The sequence below is a fragment of the Pavona decussata genome, unplaced genomic scaffold (assembly GCF_977016875.1).
Source record: "Pavona decussata unplaced genomic scaffold, jaPavDecu1.1 SCAFFOLD_170, whole genome shotgun sequence".
NCBI lineage: Eukaryota > Metazoa > Cnidaria > Anthozoa > Scleractinia > Agariciidae > Pavona > Pavona decussata.
In genome coordinates this window covers 1,099,115-1,126,687 of record NW_028145581.1, presented here as the reverse complement: position 1 = coordinate 1,126,687, position 27,573 = coordinate 1,099,115, and the positions used below count along the sequence as shown (strand labels likewise).

At 39.5% G+C, this 27,573-nt stretch overlaps 1 protein-coding gene across 4 annotated transcripts; it reads right to left on the bottom strand.

Moving 5' to 3' along the window:
• Positions 1-481: 481 nt before the first annotated feature.
• On the bottom strand, positions 482-26,275 carry LOC146464036 (uncharacterized). Of its 4 annotated transcripts, none has more exons than XR_014856762.1 (19): positions 26,088-26,275; positions 23,858-23,887; positions 23,077-23,473; positions 22,012-22,066; positions 21,058-21,131; positions 18,489-18,613; positions 17,773-17,925; positions 17,183-17,267; positions 14,432-14,649; positions 13,786-13,860; positions 13,102-13,457; positions 11,915-12,502; positions 10,920-11,089; positions 9,253-9,429; positions 7,042-7,348; positions 6,244-6,438; positions 4,305-4,393; positions 2,147-3,717; positions 482-2,085 (listed from the first exon to the last, which is right to left on the bottom strand). XR_014856762.1 is itself a non-coding variant. In XM_085083826.1 (18 exons), exons 1-18 carry the CDS (start codon positions 26,110-26,112, stop codon positions 3,675-3,677), a joined length of 3,162 nt encoding a protein of 1,053 aa, XP_084939952.1. In that variant the 5' UTR covers positions 26,113-26,275; the 3' UTR covers positions 482-3,674. The 4 variants fall into 4 exon arrangements, 1 of the variants encoding a protein (XP_084939952.1); XR_014856763.1 differs by having other exon boundaries at positions 7,042-7,345; XR_014856764.1 differs by having other exon boundaries at positions 17,773-17,922.
• Between the last annotated feature and the right edge of the window lie 1,298 nt (positions 26,276-27,573).

The window sequence follows — 27,573 nt, the reverse complement described above, 5'->3', positions numbered from 1 at the left end:
AAGTGCTGGTACCCAGTTGATTTTAGTGACATCGAATAAGACATAGAACAAATTACCAAAGAGGGAAAGACCATTTTAACCATGTTATGAAAAATATAATTTATATAACTTAATGCAAAGTGCTACGAGATTACCCACACAAAATGTATAAAATTAATTTATAGGATTTATAAATAAACTAGATCAACGTCTTTTCACGTGACACTTGAGATCTGCAAAAATATAACGCTATCTATATTCTGCTTTGTTGATATCAATTTATATGCAGCATCATAATATAATTTATTTCTAAACTACATAAATTAATTAAGTGAGTAATTAATTAATTAAACCATGTTGGCCTTTTGGGGGACAAACCTGATTAAGAAGGTTTACGCCTCAATCACAGCAAGGCAGTGTAAGAATAAAAAGTATCGAAGTGACCTCCTTGCCAGTAAATAACAAAAACACACTCCAAAAACTTATACTTGGAAAAACAATGTAACTTTAGGCAGTAAACCTTCAATTATTTATTTACTTAACTCTTTCACCTTGCTACAAAATCGTAACATGAAGTCAGCTTTTAAGAGCAGCCTTGACATGAGAAATGGTCTACAATGTATGAAAACTATATATTTATATATAACAGATAGTTGCAAAAACCTGTCTCTTTGCATTATCCCTCATGAAGTGTCCTCAAGAACAGTACATCGCTTCCACTTTTCGTAAGCTCTCATAAAAGTGTCCTCTTTTCTGGTTCCGTGAAGTACTGCCATGAATCATTTGAAGGGCGTGGCTTGTTTTCTGCCTGTCTTTTTTTCGTTGCTTCCAGTTCTTGATTCAAGGTTTTGCACATTTACAACTTGTTAATGAATGAAAGTTCTTCATCATGCAGATAACTTCTTAAACATTTACACAAGCACACACAGCATAAACACAAAACAACAAAACAACATAAAACCTGGCACATGCACAAGTATTCATTCACATGTAAAACCAGTTCGCTTGCTTTCATCAGTTTGCATGCGAATAAAGCTGGCCTACAAATTTAGACGCACCCTTAAAAAGACTCCTACACCAAACGTCAGAAAACGTGCTGTCTTTTTCCCGCAACAAGAAACAATCAATTTTACACTTGCTTCTTTGAAAATCGGATGAAACAATCTTTCGAGTGCTTGATATAGCTTCTCAAACCATTAATAATATCTGGTGAAATTCAAAACAAAAGTTCACCAAATTTAACAATAATTAAGACCCTACTTCACGGTCCTGATTTTCTTTGTTTTCTCCTCATGCATTCTTCATGAGTTTGAGAACCAGCTGTCAAATTCTTTTGTTCAAAAACATGCAAACGAGGCAAAAGCGTTAATAGAATGGAGAATAACCTAAGCGCGCATTGTTTGTATGTTCAACCGCTGACAACTGCAATATTTGTCTTTGATATAAATCTACTAGCGTTCTATCACGAATGCTGTTCTCTTATTGGCCACGCTACTCACTGCCTATTTTCTTGTAGATAGTGAGTAGAGTGAGTAGCGCATGGGGTGACCTATTTGTATCATTGTTCAATAAGAACGTGAACCTGTCTTGTTGTTAAGTTTTGAACAACTAATAGACTTAGACTTAAATTAGATTATTTGCTCTCGATTTATATTTGTGATAGTTGATTTGGGCTTCTGGCTCATCAACTATCACGCAATAGAAATTTCAAGTTCATAATCTAATTGGTAAATAGAAAAAAAAAATATTGCCTTCTGTTTCTTTTAGCAATTATACTGTTCCCATTGATTATCATCCTAATGAAGGAATTGTATTGAAGACAGTAATGTTTTGCTTTTCTGCTTAACAAAATTTACCACAAAGCGCCGTTTTGGTGTCAGCCCTATATTTAATAATTGATTTAGATTAACTAGATGAAAAAAAAAAATGAACTTCTCATTCATCTCGGTTCTTTTAGTTGATGTGCCTGTGTTTTGTTAGTGCTCCGTACCTTATCATTAACGACCATATAAACTCTTTTCAATCGTTTTTCAAACTGGAATTTGATCTCAGGTGTAATGAGACGCACTGTTGCCGCCGGGATGCATTTAAGCAAAACCAAGTGACCTACGTTGAGGCCCTATGCGCCACCTTGGCACGAGGGGACAAGTAAGTAAGTAAAAGTGACCTACGTTAACACCAAACACAACATGTTTCGTCACTGAACATTCGCAGTTTGAAATATCATTAGGACATCCAATAAAATGTTTCTTTTTCCATCACCCTCCTTCTTGTCGGTTACAGAAAAAATGGCTGCGAAATGAGCCATAAATTAAAAAATACATTGAAGTGAGCCTTGATGATATATTCCCCATGACTGCTATTTCGTAACGAGCCGTTTTCACTCAAAAAATGTTTGAGGACATCGTTAAAAGTGCTGCCGATCCATTTAAAGATGCATGTAAAGCGCATTAAACATGGAAACACCCGAGAAAAGGCATGGGAAACTTTTCTTTCTTCTTTTCATTTTGTAATAAAAGTGGTCGGGTGATGGAAAATGAAACATTGATAAGAATGACCTTAACGAACCTGAAGTTGTTCGTTTCTGGAGTTTGATCGAAACTGCGACTATAGACTATACGCGGCCAGGATAAACATTTTAGACGTTCAAACAAATCTCCATGAAACCTACTGGACAACATCTGTAGAATAAACTCATTTCCGTTTGACAGTTACACATGCAAAAGTTCGCCTACCTAACATTCAAACTACGCAAATGACAAAACATGCGTACCGACTCTGATAGCATATTTAAGAGACCACCTTTTGTGGACGTGTGCACATTCAACTGCAACCTCAATTGAGATAGAAATGTAACATGTCAAACGTGAGCAAGCTTGTTTGATGTATTACAACAGAGAAACAAGTCATTACAAACAAGTCATTAACTAGGTAGAACCGAAATTAAATGAAAGTTCGAAAAAGAAAATCCGTAATAGTTATGGTCATTTATAAAATCTACCATCGCCATTATAGCATTATTTGTTTTGACTAAATAAAATGCGTGAGAATAAACCCCAGGCAGGAATCTAAAACTATGTAAAATGAAAAATTTCCCCTTTTTTCTGTCCATACGAAGGGACTATAATTATGTACATAAGTATTAAATAAATTGTGATCACTCTAAGAAGCAAATTTTGTTAATCTCGCAGGAACAGTTACCTTCATTTAATCTTAAGATCTAAAAATTGATTTCAACTGATGTACGATTCACGACTCAGTGCAACAATAATTTTCTCAGAAGGGGAAAGCAAGTTAAATTGAAAACAGTTAATCCACGCCTAGTTATTTACATAATCACAATGAAACTAAATGACTATTTTATTGTTTTCACTTAATTATATTCAACTAAGAAGAGACAGCCACTTTGCCTTGATGATGATGATGATGATGATGATGATGATGATGATGATGATGATAATAGCATCATCAAAACGTCGGACAGCTTAAGTTTTAAAATTGAAAAAAAGCAACGAAAATTTTCATCGTGATGAAGCTATCACAAATTAATATGTATAAAAGGTGTAGGAAGAGTCCTTCGTTTATCCTAAAGCCAGGTTTTATGAACATAACAATGACAAATCACACACAAATTACAACATTAATACAACACACAAACCAACAACAAATCCAAGTAAGATTTTTTGTTCAAAAACTCAAAGAAAATCAACAGTCACTTGGCTATCGTCAACTACGGTCCTGAAAAAAAAACACAAAGGAAACGATTTGTTTCACGTTGTCAATTGCAATGTTTCATAGAGCTACAACTTAACAATTTAGCCCTAACAGTGATCAGCATCAAATTTCTCTCTGTAATGTCAATGCTTATTCAACCCCTAAGGTCATGGAATTAAGGATATGATCACCTAAGGTGAATTTTCTTGATATTTTAATAATTTCTCCCCAGCAATTTTACAAGAAAAGTATAGGGAAAAGATAGAAGAATTTGCTCTTTGATATTAGGATTAAAGGAACCGGGGGGGCATTTCTAGAAAGTCACGATTTTGGTCCCGAAAACTATTTTACGCGCCCAATGTTACTAAATGAGGAATCAATCTTTATTGATTTGAAGGCCATACTTTTAAAGGTTCTACCATTTTATGCAACACGTTGGCAAATTGTACTTAAATTTGGCACCAATGTGCTTAAAAAACGTTCTAAGAAAAGTGCTTAATGGGTCCGCTTATTCATAAAATGAAAAATACCTATACCGATAGCAAGCGGCCTGCACAGCTGACTGTATTCATGAGGGATAGACGTAAAACGAGAGGAATCCTACCACTTACCTATGAAATTTACGGCGACAGGCCAATGCATGTTCATTCTTTTCAAACGTCACCAAAGCCTTGTGTTTGGTTGTCGACATTTTCAGTTGCTGTGATGATAAAGAAATAATATTGTCAAAAAACAAATGAACCCCAACTTTGTTAACACAAGTTGCTTATTGAGACATAATTTCGTTAACAATATCGACAACCTCCAGGGGCCTAATCTTTGGACTTTACAGCTGAGGACCAAACGATATGAATGCACCCACTAATCTTTGCCCGGAGAAGGGGGGGGGGGGGGGGGTTACTTCCTTATAACAGGCTAATGGGGATGTGCCGCTGGATGGGGTCGCATTTTCACAACTGGATTGACTATAATGGGGTTGAATTTTCAATAGAGTTACTAGAATGGGGTCGCACATTTTCGGATTTTTTGGGTAAGAAAATTTTATTAAGTAGGGATTCAAAATGGTCTCGGTTAAAAAGTTCAGAAAGTTGTTGTTTATTAAATGTAACAATCACCTCGCATTACATTCCGTTCTTGAAACCACAACTTCAATATTAACCAGTTACACAATAGCACAAAACCACCGGTCCAGAACGAAGTAGATGCATAAATAGAAAGTGACTTAGTTGGGATTGCGAAAATTACATTTTCCCAAAAGTGACTAAGATGGGGTCTTTAACTGGCCACAAAATAGACTAAAAAGGGGGAGGGGCTCTGAGAGGCCAGCGACACATACCCAGCGAAACTGAACCCAAGTACCCCCCCCCCCCCCCTCCCGGGAATCTTTGACAACCAAGTGGCGTATGCTACTGTGCTATTAAGGCCCCCATTTAAAACCGTTTTGACATTTGCTTCAACATGCATTCAACACTCTGTTGAACCAAAATGTCGGGGGCATTTGAACAGGTCATCCAACACTACTGAAAGTGTAAAAAAAAATGTCGAAAGCTTGTTGAAAGTGTGTTGAATCAAATGTAAATTGGTTTAAACTTTCATTTAACATCGATTCAACATTTCCTTTGTTCTTGAAAATGTTGAATGGTGTTAAAGCCGTTTGAACACTGCGTTCATCCAACATTTGTCAACTTTTGTTGAACGAATGTTGGTCAAATGCTGAAATCATTTAAACGGGCCAGGCCTTTAGGGACATTCAGATTTGACTACGTGTACGAGATTGAGTACAAGTACGAATACGACTTATCAAATATAGTTTGCGTGGAATGTTTTAGATAACTGCTTGTCATGCCACCTCGTTTCTTGGGTCTCCTTATCTGCTGGTAAACAATGGGAAGGAGCGAGAGTTCCGGGGATGGGACTGATTTGAAATTTCGTACTCGTACTCTGATCTGAAGTATCCCATTGTCTCAGACGCGCCCAAGAGATAACATTCTATTCACTTCAAGTTCAGTTATGGTGTGTGTCAATCAACGTCAATGTATTAAATCCATGCGTAAATTAACTCCTGGCAGTGTACACGCTCTTGAGAGCAGATTAAGGCAATTACATGCAGCAAAATGAATGTAACCAACAGGAAAAACTCCATAAAATAATAGATATTTTACACACGACGGCATCAAATGCCTGAGCACTGCACAGGAAATACTAAGGCTGCATTCGATTTACCTTATTCGGGAACAAGGAAAAGTGGTATAGCTGTTAGATTTCTCTTTTTAAGAAATTTGGGAAGACATTTCTACAAACGTTCACGGATGCACAATAATTTTTTAAAAACCTGTCTCATACTCCAGTAATTCCAAAAACCTCTTATGAGGGATTTCTTGTCATCGTTTTAAGTATTCCTATTTCGGAATAGGGTCAATTGAACGCACCCTTAATATCATAATAAAAACTTTGCACTTAGCCTCGCTTTCACGGTGAGGTTCACAGCGACTTGGAAATGACCTATTGCGTAAATAACTGCGAGGGTTCTCCTTCTAATTAACCAAATACCTGAATTGGTCCAATGCCTTGCAGAAGCTCCTTCAGCCTGCTTGGGGTGATGGCCTCAGGCAGAGATCCAATCACAACACGGTTTGAAGGTTTGCCGCTGCTGGATGCCTTGGTTACAACAACACGGTTGGCTTTGGAGTCCGGCGTAGAACCAGATGTCTTGGTCTTACTTTCAGACGGACCAACCACAATACGCTGTTAGACAAACAAAAGATATATAACCTATTAATAACCATGGATTAGTAAAACGCGTTTGATCTCATGGCATCCAGACCGTAACAACTCGCGGGACTTCACACAGCCAGCGGGATTCAAAGCTCTCGCATGAAATCAAGGCAAGTGGTCAGCCAGTGAGTCCAAGATAGCACCCAAACCCTGAAATCGCACAGCAGCCAGAATAGTATGCGACACGAATAGTATGCGTTCTCCTAACGTTGAACGCAATAAACAAACAAACAAAGCCTATAATTATAGCGCTCATCAGCAAGTCTCTAAGCGCTTTACATCATCTTTAAACAAGACTCTGCGAGTTTTGCGATTGTGGAAACCAATGTTTTGTGATTGGGTTATCAAAACACACACCATAATAGTTCATATTAGGTTAATTCCACTGTCTAAAAAGTTTGAGGCCAGAAAGATACCTTTCTTTCCAGATCACTCGCGATCCTTTGCGATGATATAGAAGCACAGCTCCTTACAAACATTTGCGATCGAGTAAGTGACCAATTTCCGCGAACGTTTGTGATCATATGGAAACCAGATTTTACTATCAATGTGACCAAATTTAGCAGTGCCCACCTTAGACGAGTTATTCTCCGAATGCCTCGACTCCCTGCTCTCCCGCCGGTGAGATGGCCTATCTCGACTGCGACTCCTTCTATGGCTGTCCTTAGGCTTCTCCTTTTCCCTTGTCCTGTCCCTTTCTCTCTCTTTTGGCTTGTCCCGTTCTCCCCTTTCCCTTTCTCTATCTCTCTCCCGTGGTCTGTCATGTCGTGTCGATTCTCGAGATTCCCGTTGCTCTCGTTGCTCTCGTTCCCTTGGTTTGTCTTTGTCATTCCTCTCACGGTTTCTGTAAGGTTCTCTGCTTCTGTCTGGTCGTTCTCTGCTGCGAGAAAAGGCACACACTTGATAATGAGACCTTATGCGATCACGATGGCGAGGACAAAGAGAACGTCAAAAAACTGAGGGTTAGTTACAGTTTAAACGGTGTTTAACAAAACCACGTTCCAAGCCATTTTCAATTTTGCCAATAGTCATATCTAAACATTGTCTGCTGCTGACGGTAACAAGAAGACTTGCATCCCAGACTAGAAAACTATTTATCTACTTAAGGTGGCCGAATACAGTTTTTTAGTGTACAGGTGTTAGAAGACATTATTTGGAAACTATGTATTTCTGGACGCCCAAAATTGGTGTAGTGTAAGACCAACTAAGAAAGAACGTATTTTTGTACGTCTTGTTGAGCTAAGTACCGTTTCCATGGCAATGCAGCGAACTATTAAACGTCCATAAATGGTAGGTTTCCTTTATTTTTAGAAAATGTACTCATTGGATTTTTTCCATTTTTTGTATCCAGAACAACTCACAAAACACTGACACAGTTGCACTATTTTCATGTAATTTGACAGAGAGATCTCCTGCAAATATTGATTTTGCATTTTAATGTTTTGTGAAGATACCCTCTGTTAGATTGAGGTTTCTCTTTTTATGGGAGTTATGCTTTTAGGGAACTATTTTCATGCCAAATTTCAGGGAATTCTAATGAGCATTCCTTAGAAAACAGTTCATTTCCACAAAAACAACCAGTCGCAATTTTTTGGTCAAATGCGCATGCGTGGTTTTATTTGGGTTTCATGGCAAAGATGAAAAGCATGCGAAAGTCTTGGCGAATGTTTTTTTTTTGCTCGGAAAGAAAAGAAAAAGAGTCCAGAAACGAGAAACTTAGTTATTTAGGATCAAAACTTGACTTTATTATCCATTTCATGTGAAATTGAGGGATCACTTTATCGACTGCCGTATTTGCGTACCACAACCCTAGCGCGCGCTTAATAGCATCACTTACAGAATCTGTAAAGCGCGTGCAAACTGTGTTCAGCCACCTTAAAAAAAACACTTATAAACAGATTTGGAGGCCCACTGAATTTCTGAAGCCGGGGCCTAAGTTAGACTCTGTTGAAATAACTGGCCCTGAAGGTTTAATAAACAAAACACTGGCTCTGCACGTGCGTTAAAAATTCGTGTATTTCTTTGCCGTCCACTGCAAGACAACGGCGACGGACGTGATGTGACCAAATTGAAAGTTTTAAGGAGAACATGGGTACACAAGGCTGAATTTTTCTTTCTTTTTCTGAACTTTTACGCCGTTGGTACTAATTACCTGGAAATTTTAAGCGCATCATACAAGTTGAATGACTTTAAATAATCACTAGCCAGAGCGTAAATATGCATTTTGAAGTGGAGTTTTCATTTGTCTTTCTTCTTTTTGACTTGAGCGCCGTTCTTAACAGTTCCTGGATAGTTCACCCACATTGCACAAGTTCAGTGAGATGGAATATTGGTCACGAAGCAGTCTAAATAACCTGATTTAATAATTTCAAGTGTTTCAGGTCCCTTATCCCTTTAAGCCCTAACGGTGATCAGCATCAAATTTCTCCTTGTAATATCAATGCTTATTCAACCCCTGAGGTCATGAGAATTTAGGATACAATCACCCAAGGTGAATTTTCTTGGTACTTCAATGACATCTCCCCAGTATCTTTTAGAAGGAAAGTATGGGGACAATATAGGAGAATTTGTTCTTTGATGTTAGGATTAAAGGGCTATTATGAGACACGTCAATATATTTTGAGTTGTGGTAGCCTCCAAATGCCGCAATCTAGAATAATCACAGCGCATGCCTAGTAACTTCTCTTGCAAAGCCAGCTTGTTCAAGATGCTAAGGACTTCTGCTCTCTTACACTTCTGGAAAGAAGTACATGTAAAACCGTCAGCTATCGCTGATGCACAAACCTTGGCCTCTCTCGTTCTCTTTCCCGGTTTCTCTCTGGTGGTCTTTCTCTCTCCCTGCGATTATCCACGGCTCGTCTTGGGTGTGGAGCAGGCTTAGCCGCCACACGAAGAGGTGATCTGGACTGGGGCGTCCGCGGTGAAACTGACCTTGAGAACGATCTTGACCTGGATGATGATCTAAAATTAAATACCATTCAAGAATAATTTATAAAATCGCTGTTACCGACCCACAGCATACCGGTCAATAAATAACCAACCAAGCAAACAGTGGGTCAGTCAGTCAGTCAACCAACCAACCAACCAGTCAGTCAGTCAGTCAACCAACAAAGCAAACAGTCAGTCAGTCAACCAACCAACCAGTCAGTCAGTCAGTCAGTCAGTCAGTCAACCAACAAAGCAAACAGTCAGTCAGTCAACCAACCAACCAGTCAGTCAGTCAGTCAGTCAGTCAGTCAGTCAACCAACCAAGCAAACAATCAGTCAGTCAACCAACCAACCAAACAGTTAGTCAGTCAGTCAGTCAACCAACAAAGCAAACAGTCAGTCACTCAGTCAGTCAGTCAGTCAGTCAACCAACCAAACAGTCAATCAGTCAAGCAAACAGTCAGTCAGTCAGTCAGTCATTCAACTAACCAACCAGTCAGTCAGTCAGTCAGTCAACCAAATAGACGGTCAGTCAGTCAGTCAACCAACCAGTCAATCAGTCAGTCAGTCAAGCAAACAGTCAGTCAGTCAGTCAGTCAGTTAGTCAACCAACCAACCAGTCAGTCAGTCAACCAACCAACCAGTCAGTCAGTCAGTTAGTCAACCAACCAACCAACCAACCAAACAGTCAGTCAGTCAGTCAGTCAACCAACCAAGCAAACAGTCAGTCGGTCAGTCAGTCAGTCAAGCAAATAGTCAGTCAGTCAGTCAGTCAGTCAGTCAGTCATTCAACCAACCAAACAGACCAACAACCAGTCAATCAGTCAGCCAACCAATCAAGCAAACAGTCAGTAGGTCAGTCAGTCAATCAACCAACCAACCAACCAAACAGTCGGTCAGTCAGTCAATCAACCAACCAACCAAACAGTCAGTCAGTCAGTCAGTCAGTCAGTCAGTCAGTCAGTCAGTCAGTCAATCAGTCAATCAACCAACCAACCAACCAACCAACCAAATAGTTAGTCAGTCAACCAATCAACCAGGACAGAACAGGTGGAAACTATTTGAATACGCTTGTGTGAGTCGAAAATATTTTGCTACATTTTTGGCGAGATGAAAACGTATTGTCCACAGTTGCTATCTTAGGTCAGACATTGCTTGTAAAAACGTTCTATTTGGTGACTGTCTGCTGGCATGTAGAAAACGAAGCTTTAAAAGCTAAACTTTTAAAGTTTAGTTGGATTTAACACTAGTTTTATAGATTATATTTGTTTTATAATATAGTAATTTATCTAAGTATCTTTATATGGTATTGTTATTGTATTTTAACTCTGTAATTTAGCCATGTGTCAGTTGCAAATGAGTTTCATAAAAAGGTCTTTATCACTAGTACAATAAAAATGTTCAAACTTTGTTCTTGCTCCTTCGGAAAAATTGTCGAACATTTTTTTTTCATCCAGATATTTTTTGGGATTGAAGTATAATGCCCCTATCCACATGTTTTTCTCTGATAAAAGTTCCCTTACCTTGATCGTGAACGTGACAATGATAATGAGCGTGAACGAGTCCAAGACCTGGCAGGTGATCTCGAATATGACCGTGACGCTGATCTGGATGGTGACCTTGATGCACTGCTGAAGTCACTCTCTGCACTGTCAGCGCTGTAACGTCTACGATGCTTCTTTGTTTTGTGACTCTGTGAACAGAGATACAAATTCTTCATTGGTGATGACTGGTCCTTTGCTGCTTTAATAAGAATTATTATAAAAATCTAAACCCTGATGAGCCTTTCAAAAAGTTTTATAGCATTAAGGCCTCTTGAAATGAGAGCACAATTTCGTGCTATAGCTTTCTTTGTAACCACTTTACTATTTAAAGAATATAAATATACATTTGAACTGTGGGTTCATTTATTCATCCATCACGGGTATATTACGAATTCACAATATGGCCAGCTCCCAGCTGGCTTGATAGTTCAGTTGGTAGAGCACTACACTGGCATCGCAGAGGTCATGGGTTTGAATCCCGTTCAAGCCTGAATTTTTTTCAGGTTTTCTTTTCGCAACTGCTTAAGTTGCGCAGTAACTACAAGGATCTTTCTTCTATTTGATCTTTCATCTGCAGTTCAAAATATATGTTTCATATATTTACATTTATTTATTCATCCTTCACGGGTATATTATGAACTCACAGTATGACCAGCTCCCAGTTGGCTTGATAGCTCAGTTGGTAGAGCACTACACCAGCATCGCAGAGGTCATGGCTTTGAATCCCGTTCAAGCCTGAATTTTTTTCACAAGCCTGAACTTTCTTTCGCAACTACTTAAGTTGGGTAAATAACTGTGAAGGTCTTTTTTCTATTCACACTTGACCAATCATGACTACCATATTCCTCAAACAACAAAATCTTTATTGGCAGGTAGCTCTTTCTAGTTGAGGAATGTCAACATTTCTATTTCAATTTCCTCACATTTAAATGCAACCAAACACATTTTTGTCATGCTGAACACCATGTTCTCACCTTTGCGTGTTTATCCAGTCCATAAGCTGCAGCATAAGCAGCATCTCGCTGCTGCTGCATCAGCTGCCACTCGGCACCATACATAGCAGCATAATCATATGGAAACTGCTGTCCATAGGGGAATTGTTGCCTAGCAGCGGCTGCAGCAGCAGCTGCTAAATTAGCTCCTTGCACTTGTGCTGCAGCCACAGCGGCAGCTGCAGCCCCTGCAGCGTTATATCCTGGCGGAGGAACACTAGCTCGCATGGCTACATTTGCTGCTTCCATATTAGGCACTGTCACACGATGGCCAATGACAATCCGTTCAGGTTCAGACATTGATACATCGTGATTTGGTTGCATTCCTGGTAGTCGCATCCCTGGCTGCATGGCTCCTGGGTGCATGGGGCCTCCAGGGGGTACTGCTGGGGAGGGCATCCCTTGTGTGGGAACCCTGGGTGGCATAGCTTGGTGCTGCTGACCTGGTAAGGGACTAGGACCTCCTGGTGTGCTACTGTGAGGTCCTGCAACTGGTGCTCCTGGTGCAGGACCACGTCCTGGTATGGGGCCATGCGGTGGAAGCATATTTGGTGCCCCTGGTGGAGCTCCCTATAATTGAAATAAGATATTTTTTATAAATTAAGTTTTTCCCATTCTGTAGAGCCACCATCTTCTCACAATGCCACTTTCAAATTAAAACAACTGAAAAGATCATTCTGTAAACAACTCAAGAATCAATGTCACTCTACAACAAAATCATAAGCGAAAGCTTCAATCTGCATCAATCATAGCTAGACCCCCAACTACATGTTAACATTTGTGATCTTTGCGTTGCAAGAGTTTGAAAATTTGCAGGGAATGTCACCATATCATAATAGAAAGGCTTATGCAACAACAAATGTCAGCCTTATGGGCCAACTGGACAGCACCATACTAAAGTCACGTTCAATTGACTGTATTCTGGAATAATGAATAAGTGGAATAGCTGTTAGATTTTTCTTTTTAGGTAAATTTGGGAAGACATATCTACAAACTTTCAGTGATACACAATGTAATTTAAGAGCCATTTTGTATTCCAGCAACTCCAAAAACCTTTCATGAGGGATTTCTAGTAATCATCGTATGTATTCCCATTCTTGAATAGGGCCAATCAAATAATATTGACCAAAGGAATATCTTTATAGAGGGCCAAAGTACAAAACACTCACCCTTGGTTGTGGGTGAGCTCCAGGGCCCATTCCATGGGGTGGTCTCATCTCACTCTCTGGAAAGTGACCTGGGCCAGGTCTAGGCCCTGGTGCTTGTCCAGGACCTGGCATTGGGCCAGGACCTCCAGGGCCCATAGGTCGTGGGCCATGTTCAGGACCCATCCCAGGTCTGGGAGCCTGTTCTGATGGTGGCCCTCTCACCGGGGGTGGACCTCTAGGCCCAAAGTCTCCTCCTCCAGGGCCTGGTGGGAAGGCACTTTCTGGACGTGCCGGGCCTGGCTGGGGACCAGGCATGCGGGGCCCTGGCATCTCTGGTCGTGGGGGACCTGGATGTGGTCCTCGCATGGGAGGTGGACCTGCAAAGTGGAAAAAAATGATGAGAAAAGGCACCCTAGCATGAACAACCTCAGAACTAAAAAAGCATCTGGCCCACAAGGTTTTAGCCAAAAGGGGTTTATGGAATCCTGCAGACACCTTTTTTTTCTTTCAAGAAAACTTGTGGAAAATTCACCTTATCTCTTAAAAATGATAAAGGAGACATGCCTCTTAGATACCCAATTTTCAATTTTTGGCTCAAAGCCTGCTTGTGGAAATGATTTTACACGTCTTATAGACTTCTGTAGATTTCTATCACATAGAAACAAAAGGCATTAGGCTAGTCACCAAAGAGTGTGAATTCATTACCTTCTGGCATTCCTCTCCCTCCAGGGGGAGGTCTGAAGTGTGGATTGATGTGAATATTCTTGCCCTGTGGTGGTCCTAAGTGAAATACACAATATTAGATCACTTTTCGTCACTTTCGACACCCTTAAGGATAGTGCCTACTTTTGTTACTGCGCATACATTCTGCGCATCTTGAGATACTCAGGTTTCCTACGGGTGCGCAGTTTAAAACTATGCAGAGAAAGCAGAACTTGGTATCCAAAAAGGAAGTTGGGGGTAACCATGCATCTTTTTAGAGATACTAAAGCTTCAATTTAAAAAAAAAATGCCAAAAAAATAATATTGCTTTACTGCTTTTTTGAATAATTATTTTGCTTAATTATCTCTCAAAAATGCCCCTCTGCCCCTAATTTTTGGATTCCAGTAGCCCATACAAAAATCTGCTTTTCCTACATAGTCATAAACTGTGCAAAAATACTTCAATCTGTATTAGGAGGCCCCATCCTTGATTTTTATGTGGAATGCAATTGGGACACGAGTAGAACAAGACATGATTATACTGAGTTGGGGGAGTACAAGGTAAGACAAACTTGCACACAGAAAATGAGGGCAAACTAAAGCAGACAGGATTTTAAAATCTGCACAGATTCAGCTTTAAGACACTTACTTGGTGGACCAGGCATGTGACCATCAGGGGGCCCAGGCATATGACCAGGAGGTGGGCCATTTGGACCCATTGGAAACCGAGGCCTGGGACCAAATCCAAGCCCATGATCTGGTCCTGGACCCATTCCTGGTCTTGGACCATGCATAAAGGGGTCGGGTCCTCTTGGAGGGAATGGTGGACGCATTCCTGGGTGCATCATCCCTGGTGGCGGTGGCCCCCTGGAAGAAAAACAAAGAAAGACAAGATACTTATCAACAGAGATCTCTGTCAATGGTGAGCAGATGCAATGGAGACTTTCTAATCTGGCCGCCGATAGACAAGAAACTGGCCTTATTAACAAGGTGACCAGAATAACGGAGTTAATTACACTGCATGTACAATGACTGCATAAATTGGCTGTAATAATAAGATGACTTTAAGTTTAGGGGAAGGGGGCGGGGGGAAAGTGTCACCTATTTTTAGTGTCACATTGAATAGCCAAAAAACATAATTATTTGTATGGCTATGAACATCAAAATAGTGGTTCAGTTTTGTTAACAACAACCTTACAAATACACAGAAACTAGTATCATTCATCTTTGGCAGCAGATGGCTAGGATGGAAATGGATTGCAACTTGAAAAAATTGCTTCTCCTATCTTTATTTGAAAAATTGCCAAAAACTGATTATAAAACTGCTAAGAGAAATCATTTCATATTTTCTTCCCAGTACTGTAAGAGCAATTTCATGTTAGAAAAGAGGTTCTTAGTCAGATATTTGAGCAGCTTTGACCAACAAACAGCAAAATCTCTGTGACAGTTCCCCTTGAACGGCTGAAGTACAAACCTTCACGACTTCTTTAGAAAAGAAGGCAGGGATGTTATTACGGGCTAACACCTGCTATGGCAGATTCTCAAATGTACCATAAAAGAAACTGGATGTTTATGGGTCATATTGTTGTTGGTCCATTTTAACCACACAGTAACAAGAATGTTAAAGGTGTGAACCTAAAGCTTACTGACAGCCCAGGCAGGCAACAATAACAGTTACAAGGTAGTTAAGGATGGTACACAGAGGTATTCTTGCGCAGTTTGTGATTATGCAGGAAAAGCAGACTTTAGCTTGGGCTTTTGAAGTCCAAAAAGAAAATTAGGGGTAACCATGCCGTTTTTTTTTTTTTTTTTCAGAGATACAATGTAGTTTAGCAACAATCAGGGTTGCCGCTAAGCGCCGGCTGCCGGCGAAATTCGCCGGCTGGGAAAGAGGTCATCGCCGGCTGAATTTTGGGTGGCAAGCACTTGGTTAAAAAGGCAATGAACAGTTCTATACTAACCCACAAGCAATTGTTCGATTTAGAATAAAATATTTTAAGTGAAAAGTTTGAATAAACTCCTGACTACCTAGAGTATCGATGCCATAAAGTAATTGAAATAAAGTCTTGTTTTGAGAACTTGTTTACCGTGTCCTCTCTCCGTTTTCTGCGTCCGCCATCTTGTCAACACGAAGCTTGGTAGCCCCCGCACTCAAGGCGTTGCAAAAGATTGGGAACGAGTTTGTTACCAGGTATTTGTGTCAGATCGGAGAAAGAAGTCTTTCTCTGTAGCATGACAGAGAAAAAAAACATGAAGGAACTTCTTCGTAATGTTTTAATACAGCTTTTAATTGGTTAAATTTTATTGCTTATAACATGTTTATGCTCATGAATAGCAAGAAGAACTGGGTAAACGGAGGAACAACTGAACAAACTAAAAACCAGAAACGTAAATGGTCCGCCGAGTGCTCGCCGGCGAAAACGAACGAATGAGAAACCGAGTGAACGAACCCGCGAAACTGGATGAACAGCTGAACGACCGAGTGGACAGCTCTTTTGTTTGCAGTGCTAAGCGTTTATAAGAATCAATTTTACCGTGTTTAAATAAAGAACTATTCTTCTAGTGAGCTCACCAAAAAATGAAGTAAGAACAGCATAGATAGACGAACTGAAGTAAAACAAAGCACTGTCTGCTCAGAAGCCAGGTCTGTCATTCTCCTTAGGGGCACAGTGAACAGACCTGGTAGGGAGTTCAAGGAACGCCAAACAACGAAAACAACACGAAGGAAATATGGAAACGTCAAAGCGTGGGAAAAAATTTTGAATAAATTCAGGGTGAATCTCTGTACCTCATGTTTCAAACTGCGGCACCACAGCTGACCTTCGCTTTAATGGTTGTTTCTTTTTGCATACACAAAAGAGCCCCTAGATTTCACCAGAGTGCACCAAATTGAATTAAAATTTTCAAAATTTCCTAGGGAGGCCCCCCAGACCCCCCTAATGGGAGGGGGCGACCCTCTCCCATACCTACCCCTCCGTCGGCTACGCCAACGGCAGAAGGCACTTCGCGCGTTCTTTAGCCGGCTCAATTTCTCAGCTAACCGGCAGACAAATTTCTTAGCTACAACCCTGAACAATAATTCTAAAATACTTGAAAATACATCAGAAGGTATGGCATTTTTCTAAATTGAAACTTAGTTATCTCTGCAAAATGCAAGGCTACCCTTAATTTTCTTTGAGGATTCCAGTAGCCATTGCTAAGATCTTCTTTTCCCATATAGTTATAAGCTCTGCAAAAATACCTAAATGAAATACACACTATAAAATTATTAGAAATCAGAGCTTGCTTCATGGACCATTCCAAGATGTACAGACCATATGTGCAAAAGCAAGAGGAGGCAATGTTCTTAAATGCACCCTTGTGAGAAAATAAACAGAAAATTCAAATGGTTGTCACATACATCATTGCATGTCCACCTCTTCCACGCCCTCTACCTTGGTCCCTCTTGTTCCAATTTCTGTCGTCTTGTTTTCTGAAGTCTCTTTCTGATAAAGAAGAGCAGACATGTTTAGGGGCTGCATGTTTTTTGGGGGCATCGGTTATTCCAAAATCAGAAAACGTCGAACAATTTAATACATTCCTCTGCAACCTCAGCCAAAAAGGATATGTTGCAGGTTAAAATGATGTCAACCTAGGTTGAATTGTATTTTCCTTTGTTTCAGATGTAAATTTAACCCAACCTTAACAAAGGAAAATACAAATCAACCTTAGTAGGCTGAAATCATTTTAACCTGGATTCATGTTAACCTACAACAGATAGTCATTTGCAAACCCAGGGGCTAGGCCAAAAATACAATTTTCACTGACTTTGGGTAAGGATTCAGAAGTTCCCTGCAAACTCGGTCTGTAACTTACAGTATGGACCTTGATATTGGTTAGTCAGAGGTATGCACTTCCATCTGTCGGTTATTGCCATAATAATTTTATTACATGTATGATTGACAGTAGTAAAATATGCAAACAATTAACTAGCTAATTAATTCAACCTACTGGGTTCATGTTTATCAAACTTGAGCTGCTGTTCCTTTGGTCGTTCAGACTTGAACCGCTGCCTGTTCTTCTTGTCTTCATCTTCGCTGTCGCTGTCGTTCTTCATCTTCTCTTTACCCATGGGAACTTGCGGTGTCTCCTTTTTCACTTCTACTGCAGGAACAAGTGACACCTCTCGTCAAAACTTAACTAAGGATACATTGTACAAATGACTACCACTCCACCCCGTGCAACACCACCTTCTCTCTACCAAAACTACACTGTTCATTGTTCAACTGAAAAAATTGTTGCTATAAGAGAAACAGCATTCTGCTGGAGGTGGGACATTTCTAAGGAATTCTTCTGTGCAACCTACATATGGAAAATGTAAAAGTTACCAGGCCTTGTTGCTAAATAGTTCAAGATGGGGTTTAATATTATTATCATTTAAAACACCAAAATTGAAAGACGCTTTGTCAGAGGTAAAAATCAAGGATTTTCCAAGGACCCCTAGGCATATGCACTTCAAAAATGTACACTACAAAAAAACATTTCATCTTTGTACAAAGCATATGTTGATATTGGTTTGAATCTGGAATCAATATTATTATAAAACAAAAACTTTCGAGGACTTTCAAGCTTTGGGGTTTAAATTTGAGGACTTGAACTCAGCAGCCTTTTTTTTTTCTTACAAAGAAGATTTTTAACGAAGCTCACTCGACGGGTTTGAGAGTTACCTTTTTGAGGTGTTTTTTTACTGTTCTCACCAGCTCCTTCAGAGAGGCCTTTGATTTCTTTATCAATATCATCCAGCTCGTCATCACCATGTATGCTCACAGCATCCAAATCAACATTGTTTGCCCTGTCAAATTAGAAAGTTGGATGATTTGAACTTTTGAATTTAAAAATTACCTTTAAAGTGCCCATATCGGAAAATTTTTTATTTTTTTATCTGAATCTAAACATCACCCTAAGAACTTCAGTGAAAAAATTTTTCGATTTGCACAAAACGCGCATTTTTTATGAATTTTATAAGACGTTCAAATTTGCCGCCATTTTGGCCCAGGATTCGCATTAGTCTCCTCTCGGTTTAGCAAGAGCTGTGACGTAGATTCAGGAACATGTGACTTCAGCCTTTCTCTGGATCTCACTGAAAACAAGTCGCGGTATTTCTGCACGTTTCTCGAAAATGCCGGAAAGATGTGTTGCAGCGAGATGTGGAAACATCAAAGACGAAGCAAATGGAATAAGCATGCACAGGATTCCTTTCTTTGGCACTACATGCCCGCAAAGACTGAGGAGGCGAAAGAAATGGATCGATTTTATGCTGGAGCGGAGGAAGATGTGGACGCGCACCTGGAAAGACCTCGTCCTTATGCTCGATGCACTTCAATGACGAGGATTTTACAAGGCTGATGAAGTCAGGTTTAAACTTAAAACGTGAACTGAAGTAGGATGACATCGCGTTTGTGTTTATCCTTTAAAACAGCTAAGCGAAAGGAAGACGAAGACCGAGAGACACCTTCGAAGAGGAGCAGGGAAAAGCGAATGGTAAGCTTTCGTTGCTGAATATTCACACCCGCTTGTGACATTCTAAGCGTTGTAACCTTCTGAGGTTTATAGTTTGACCTCACTGTTAACTCAGTCGCAAGTTTTATAAAATATAGCGTAATTGTTTTGGTATATATTCTCATAGATCGTGAGATCCGCGAAGTTTCGTTGAGACCAAGCTCTCAAAAAATACTAGCACAAATGCTACCACTGATGTAAATAGATCGATGCGAGAACGGTCGCACTCGGCGGACACAGAAAACATTGTAAACCACGATGTAGATAAGGTAGATAAACTGCAGCAAGAATTCAACGAGCTCAAACAAATATTGTACACACATGTGTTGCAGAATTCTGCAAACAATAAAAATGTTGAAAAGTATAACAGCTTTATCTCTGAAAACCTAACCACCACAACGGGGGCTCAAAATAAAAAAGGGCACAAAACAAATAACAAGCGCAAAGAGCGCAGAAAAAAATTGGCAAAAAAATGGATTGAGATACAAAGAGAAAAACACGAGAGAATTTTTCAAACAAACAACTTAGCGACAGCCTGTTAGCGTTATTTCTATTTCTAAAGGGCTCAAATTTGTCCTGACACCGGTGACAGACACGAATTACATTAGACGCCAACTCTTGTTAGACTTCGCACATTTCGCAAGACGTATGCGCCTCAAAGTTACAATGGATTTTGTAAACTGTGGGACAGTGACAAAAAGGAAATTAACCTGTTCATTGGACAAGCTAACAACTTCCATCCTACAATTAAATTTACGGCCGAAATTTCAGAGAACGAGACAAGCTATTATTATCACAGTTCAACACGTGTCCTTCCTGCAGTTCCGCGAGAACAATGTCGCTAGTCAGCGCTTCCCAATTGCCTTCGAGTTCCTTGCAGCAGTAGCACTCGCTGATATTTGCTAGCAGATCACGGCTACAGTTACCACAAGTACATCTACATGGAAAATAATTCGTTCGAATGTTTGTGAGTACTTGGCCATAGTTTTGACAGATGATAATGAAGAGCGCGTATGCAAAATGCAAGGTGAGAACTTTACCATCCACTAACACGCACTCTATTCTCCGAGCGTTTCGTTAAATCTTCCTCGAGTCGTCGCTTCTCCTCTTGTTCCTTGCGATATCTTTTTAGCCATTCTTCGTCTGCTATCGGCTCGTCCGCGTACGGTTCGAGTGTATCATCATCTTCACACGTATTACTTGTTTCGTGGACGCCATCTATCGCCTCGACTTCGACGCTTTCAAATTCGTCCTAGCTGCTTTCTTCAGCGGTTTGCTCACTTTCCGTGTCAGATAAGTTTTCTGCCATGGAATATACTTATTTGGAGCTAAGTTTTTCCTTCCTACCGGTGAATCTGACGATTTTCTTTCTGCCGCGAATGTACTTTACTGAAGGTCAAGTGAGTGCATAGACTCGAGAGTTCCTGAATGTACGTCACAGACCATGTCACGTGGCCCTATTGTGAGCCCGTCGGCATTCTCATCAGCGGGGCGGGTGGACCGCAATAAAATAGGATTTTAAAGATTTGTAAAATTCATAAAAAATTTGCGTTTCATGCAAATCGAAACATTTTTTCGCGGACGTTCTTCGCGTAATGTAAAGATTCAGATGAGAAAATAAAAAAAATTCCGTTATGGGCACTTTAAAGAGAAGCCAAGGATGAGATTCAACCAATTTCAGGTGCAGCTAAATATAATCAGTTATAAATAATTAATTTTAAAACTTTCTTTGCTCACCCTTCGCCTTCATCATCACTCTTTAACAACTTTTCTTCATCAACATCCTCCAACTCATCCTCTGATTTTCTCAGCTGAAATGGAATCCAAGATATTAAACATTACTTAAAATTGTTTTGCAACCCATAAAAAGTACATGTGCACGTAAGAAACTATGTGAAAGCGGATAATAGGGGGAAATTCACATTCAAAATGATAAAAAAAAACCAGTCATGTTAAATTGTTGCAGTTGTTGATAAAAAAATTTAATAGAAAGTATTGGTGACATAAAAAAAATATGCAGGGCTTTAGCAAAGTTAATAAAATGAACTATAATATAGCGACATATGTTTTCATTGAAATTTAGCATACAGTGTACCTTGTAAGAGAAAAAAGTACACAAACGATGCCACTGTAGCTTTATTACAAATCTTTCCTTTTTGTGAACCAAACGTGAAATTTCACACATAACACTTTTAAGTGGTGTTTTTTTTATTTAAGGAATCTAGCTTCTCCTCAAAAAAATTTGTAAAACACAACACAATGTTGATGCAATTGTGTTTTCATCCATGACACCATTCCAGGTACATACACAAGCTAAGAATTAAACTTGCTTTGAAGTGAATATTAAGTAAAGACACATGTATATTCCAAACAAATAAAAAAGCCCTAACTCTGCATTGTTCTGTTATTACATGTAAGCATGCAAGGAAATTGACAAGAGAACTCAAGCCTGTGGCTCATGTTTTGCCCTACACTTCTTTTGTGCTCACGTTAATTCCTTGCATGCTTTACACTGTACATGTATAACAGCAAAGTACAGTTCAGGCTTTTTTGTGTACAAAAGTTGTGGAATTCCACAATGTTTGCAATGTCTAAAATAATTTGATTATTAATGTGAGAATTTGCCTGCTTGCACAACAAATCCTTGAATAATTAATTTTTTGATACAATGTTGACTTGCACAGCAGTCACCTTCTTTGCTGCTGGTCCTGGTGTTTCTCCACTAGGAGCTTTAGAACTTTCATGTCTGCAATATTAAATAAGTAAAAACATATTTATAATAATTATTCAATTTTATCCCAAATAAACCACATAGTTTACATTGTACAAATCTACAGTCATTATCACTGAGATCCACAACTGAATGGCTTGGTCACAACTATGAAGAGGGGGAATTTGGCATTAACCCTTTAAACCCTAATATCAAAGAACAAATTCTCCTATCTTGTCTCCATAGCTTTCTTATAAAAAGTACTGGGGAGACGTTACTAAAATATCAAGAAAATTCACCTTAGGTGATCAATCTTTAAATCTCATGACCCCAGGGTTGAATAAGCAGATATTATGAGAAAAAATTTGATGATGGTCACTGTTAGGGCTTAAACGGATAAAATCCCAATAGCTCAAAATTAACGCCAGATCGGTTCATGATTGGTTATCATGTCAGAAATGCACATATAATTCCATCTTTATTTATTCAGGCCTCAATTCCAAAACTTAGCCAAAAAATTATTTAAAAAAAAGAATATATTGTAGCAATGCCCTCAAAAAATGTTTAGCGCATTTACTTAACTACCAGTGTTTACACAAAACCACAGTTTACAATAATAGACCCTTCTCCAAAATGGCGGCCGAAAATTCAACTAAGTTAAAATAAAAAACATATACCAGCACTAGGAAGAGCACTTTACTTTAGTAACCCAGCAAAGTTTCAGCATATCGGCTGTAATATCAGCTGAGAAAAGGGAAGTTGAAAAATGAAAAATTTACCAACGTTTGTATGACTGGGGGTATGACGTATACCCCCAGTCATACAAACGTCTGTAAATTTGTCAAATTTCTTCTTACATTTGCTAAGCTGATATAACACCTAATATGCTGAAACTTTGCAAGGTTACTAAAGTAAAAGTGCTCTTTCCAGTGCTGGTATCAGTTTTTCATTCAGTTCAATTTTAACTCATTCAAATCTGTTGCCGCCATTTTGGAGAAGGGTGTATTACATGTATGTAACACTAAAAACATTAAAAGGTTGCTTACTTTGTTTTTTCAACAGCTGGGCTTTTCTTCACCTTGGGACCCTCCTTACTCTGTTGCCGCTGAGGCGGGAACTTCCCGGGTCTTCTCCCCCTGCCCCTGTCACCCCACATGTGGGGACCATCGGGCTCTCCTGGTGGCATCCTAGGTCTCATGTGCCCTGGCGGCATCCCCATGGGACCTGGTGGCCCATGAGGGCCAGGCATATGGCCACGCATCATGGGCCCTAAGGGACCTCGTGGGTGAGGCCCTGGAGGTCCCATCATCATTGGACCCGGGTGTCTTGGCATGGGTCCTCCTGGCGGCATGCGAGGTCCATGTGGTCCTCCAGGACCAAAAGGAGGAAATGGATGTGGTCCATGATGTCTGAATGGTGGTCTTGGTCCCCGCATCCCATGTTCTAAGGTACAAAGAATTTCCCGTTCATGCCACAGGTTAGCAGGTCTAACAAAAAAACCTTGATTTCATTCTTTCTTTTTTTCTTTCTCTTTTGACACTAGGGTTTCATGAGAAGTTAAGAATTACAAAAGTGCATTAACAGAATAAGGGGGCTGGAAAGATAATGGCTTCATGTTTTTGACAAAAAGTGGGGAAGATCACTTGCTGAAAAATTCACATCATAATCCTTAAATTCTAACCAGAGACATGCCTCTTGGACAAGTTGCATGCCACAGGTCGCAATGATTCACTTTACCAACTCTTCCTGGTCTTTATTCTTATCCACCTTAAATAATATGGTAAATGTCTGTTAATATTTATAGCAAAAATAAAGCATAAGACTCACCAAAGTCAACTCCAAGACTTCCCAGTTCATCTGTTTCAAAAACCAAAACAATATGCAGTTAATGACATAAGAACACTTGTTCATTATTCTTAGTTTCTTTTATTGGTCATTGTGTTTGATACCCCTATTTGGAGAATACAATAATGTTTCAATGCTCTTATCAAACATTTGAAATACTAAACGGAAAATACATCATTATGTGCTAAAAGTGTCTCGAATTTATACTAAGTATTTCGTAAAATGGTCTTCACTCTTAACCGAGCAGTTAAAACTACAGTCGAACCTGTATATAACGGCCACCTTCGGGACTTGAGTAACTGGCCGCTTAATACAGGTGACCGCTTAATACAGGATCACTAAAAATACTCACTGGGCGTGGTCTAATGTCAATTTTAATGGCGTATCATACAAAAACACTTCATGCAAGGAAACAAAAGGACAATTAACACTCTTTCAAGAGATCAATACTTTAAACAAAGTTCATTGCCAACTTGTAACTTAACGGTATAATATACGTAACATTGTGTAAAAGTACTATTAATACAATAAATTGTCCTCTACTCTTCTAAGGTATAGAGTGCTCTATTTCTATGACTTACAGTTCACAACAAAATATCTCACTCCGTCATTTCATAATTGTTACGCCCAATGTTCAATGTCACATGGCTGAAGAGCAAGTTAATTAAAGAGGAATTTCTTGCTAAAGAGTGAAGCATATTCAAAACAAACTTTTTTAGCGTTCGTGATATGGTACTGTACTTCAGCACATTGCGGACGTCTGAAAAGCGTTAACTATATTAAACGGCCGAGTATCAGCTTACAGTAGCTTTGCACATGTTATTTCTTTATAGTGATGCTGGATCGCATTTTACACACGATAAAATACCGCATAAAATAACATATGGCCCAGTTTCCGTTCAAGGGTGGCCGCTTAATACAGGTAAAAATAACAAAGAAAGATAAACATGGGACTGCCACAGGGTGGCCGCGGCCGCTTAATAGAGGTGGCCGCCTGATACAGGTAACAAATGCAGCGTTTGTATGAGCAAACAATCGGGACTTTGAAAACTGGCCGCTTAATAGAGGGTGGCCGCTTAATACAGGGCCGTTATAAATTATACAGGTTCGACTGTACATGTACTATATTAACAGAAATTGACAAATGAATGCAAAAAGGGGAAAAATTCCACAGTCTTAGGGCTGCTATTTGAAATTAATGCTCTCTCTCTCTCTATGAAATTCTTGGTGTTTGAAACAAATACATGTAAGTTCTGCAATGTTGATCTAAAAGAGCAACCCACTATGTAACTGCATAAGAGTTCTCTTGCATAGTCTGGCACTTGTGTTTTTAGTTAAAGTGCAGGGCTTCAAAACCAGCGTAATACATTTTAATAATTACTGGTTGCATTTCAGTATGGCCACATCATAAAAAAAAACATTACCTAACTAGGTATAAAACAAACATGATATGTTCTGTCTTCAAACAAAGATACCATTGACCAACTAAAATGAGTGTATTACAAACATTAGCAAACATAGTTGTTGATAAGCAAGCTTCCATTGAAAAACTAACTTGACTGAAAAAATGCTGGTAAAGAGTTATTCTGTAAGGGAAATAAACATTTCCAAGTTTCCATAAAAGGGTAGTTTACATTAGCTTCCTAATGGCACAGCAGTGAATCTTTTTCAAAGTTACCTAAGTCATATTCTTTGGTAACAAGGCCACACTTAAATGCAACCAATGGTAATATTTCATTACGTGTAACCACGAGGTGGTGTTCCTCAAAGTCAGATATTATTATTATTTTCATGTACATTTGCCACCAAATATTTTTTTGTTACAACTGGGCCCGACTCTATACATCAGCATTCCTTCTTGCATTAGTATCACAGCAACAAATAGAAATTAAAATTCTAAGTTATTTGCGATAAAATTTATGCGCTGGGGCGATGATTATAAGAACTTTAACCTCGCATTAAAATTAAAATAAATTCAAGACTTCACATGCATTTACCAACTGTCAATTTGCAAATCCAAACCTAATGAAAAGGTTTATGTACAGGAAACATTTAACGAAAAAGACGCAATCATAGCGATATTCAAACGTATAGAAGATGAAGCACTTAATATTGCAATCGTAAGCGGAAGCGAAAATAAACGTTTCGCCGACTGGCCCCACGAGGTGTGCAGTGTCGCACTCGCTTTGTCATGTTCGAACACGAAACTTACCTTCGTGGATTTCTGAAAAATCCATTCTTTAGTTCAAACAGAACGACAAAGTAACTTCCCCTATGATTGAAGCATTTAAAATTCGTCAAAACGGATGCTTGGAGGTTTGCTATAGTTGCAAAATACAGCGATGTTTCAGATGTTCACGTCAAAAATAGACCCCGCCATTTTCTTTGAGATATTGGAGTTGTTCGAATGCATGGAAGGAGAGGTTGCACAGTGTGGAAGGAGAGGCTGCACAGTGCTACCGAAACGAGGCTGCCAAAGGAGGGGTCAAATTGAGGGGGGTGGGTGGGGAGGGAGGGTAGGAAATGTTTCGCAAAAAGCAAAAAAAAAAAAAAACAAGTTATGTATGTTCGTTTGATTTTTACTAATAAAATAAGTTCACAACAGCTCCAGCAGCTCAATTTAATTATACAATAACATTTATCGGTTGCTAAAAACAAATTACGTCTAAGAGTATTCCATGCATTTTTTTAAACTGATTTGGATTTTGTTGGGAATCTCGATAAATAAACAATAGCCTCCATTTGGTGTGAAAATATGCTCAGATATTTGTCCGCGGACATTATCTGTTCCGAGAAGCGAACAGTTTTCCAAGAGCGAAGCTCGAGGAAAACTGTGAACTTCGAGGAGCAGAAAGGCCTTTGAGGAGCAGATAATGTCCAAGGACAAATATCTGAGCATATTTTTAAAGCCAAATGGAGGCTATTGTGGTTATTATCCTTCAAATATTTTTCATGTAGCAACGAGCTTGAGTACTTGAACATTTCGTTTAAGAACAGCTTACCGTCAAAAACGTTTAGAGAGTATGTTGTTTTCTGATACTGCTTTATCGACCAGCAGGTTTACCTCTCCTTCTGTCCCAAAAGCAAACCGTTCCCCCATCTTGACATTAATTTCAATTGTAAACGTGACGCGCCTTGAAGTTTTTGAAATTGGGGAATATCACTTGGGGAATGTCATCGAATATTCCCCAGTTTTAGGTGGGGTATATTCGGTCACGTGAGGTGTTTAGACCAATCGCGCGCGAGCGAAAATATTTGATGGATTATAACCCATGATATAATACACCGATTATTTTTGATCTGGCAAAATTATTTTAGCGGAAAAAGATAGTTAAGTTGGTACTAAACCAATGAGAGAAAAAAATTCTCGCTCTTTTCAGCTCACTTGCACAATTTTTTTGCGCGAGTGAGCAGGACTGTATCTGTGTGCAATGCCTGTTGAGTGCATGATGGGTTGATCGTCACGACTATGCGGGCCTCGGGAAGCGCGAAAGTAAGACAAGCACCAAGTGGAGCGCACGAAACCCTCCACCGCCATCGAGAACTCCACGACAAAACTGCCACTGCCTACAGATGACTTAATGGACTTACTGAACCTCTGCTTAACATCCACGTACTTCCAGTACAACGGAAAGCACTACAAACAGTTACACGGAACAGCTATGGGCTCACCAGTTTCTGTTGTTGTAGCAGAAATT

Bases quoted from the DNA above. Each gene is read 5' to 3' on its own strand.
- LOC146464036 (XM_085083826.1), bottom strand. From the start codon at position 26,112: ATGGATTTTTCAGAAATCCACGAAG. The intron at 23,474-23,857 runs GTGAGTCTTATG...TTTGTACCTTAG, and splicing joins AAGTCTTGGAGTTGACTTTG to AACATGGGATGCGGGGACCA. The intron at 11,090-11,914 runs GTGAGAACATGG...CTCTGTTCACAG, and splicing joins GACTGGATAAACACGCAAAG to AGTCACAAAACAAAGAAGCA.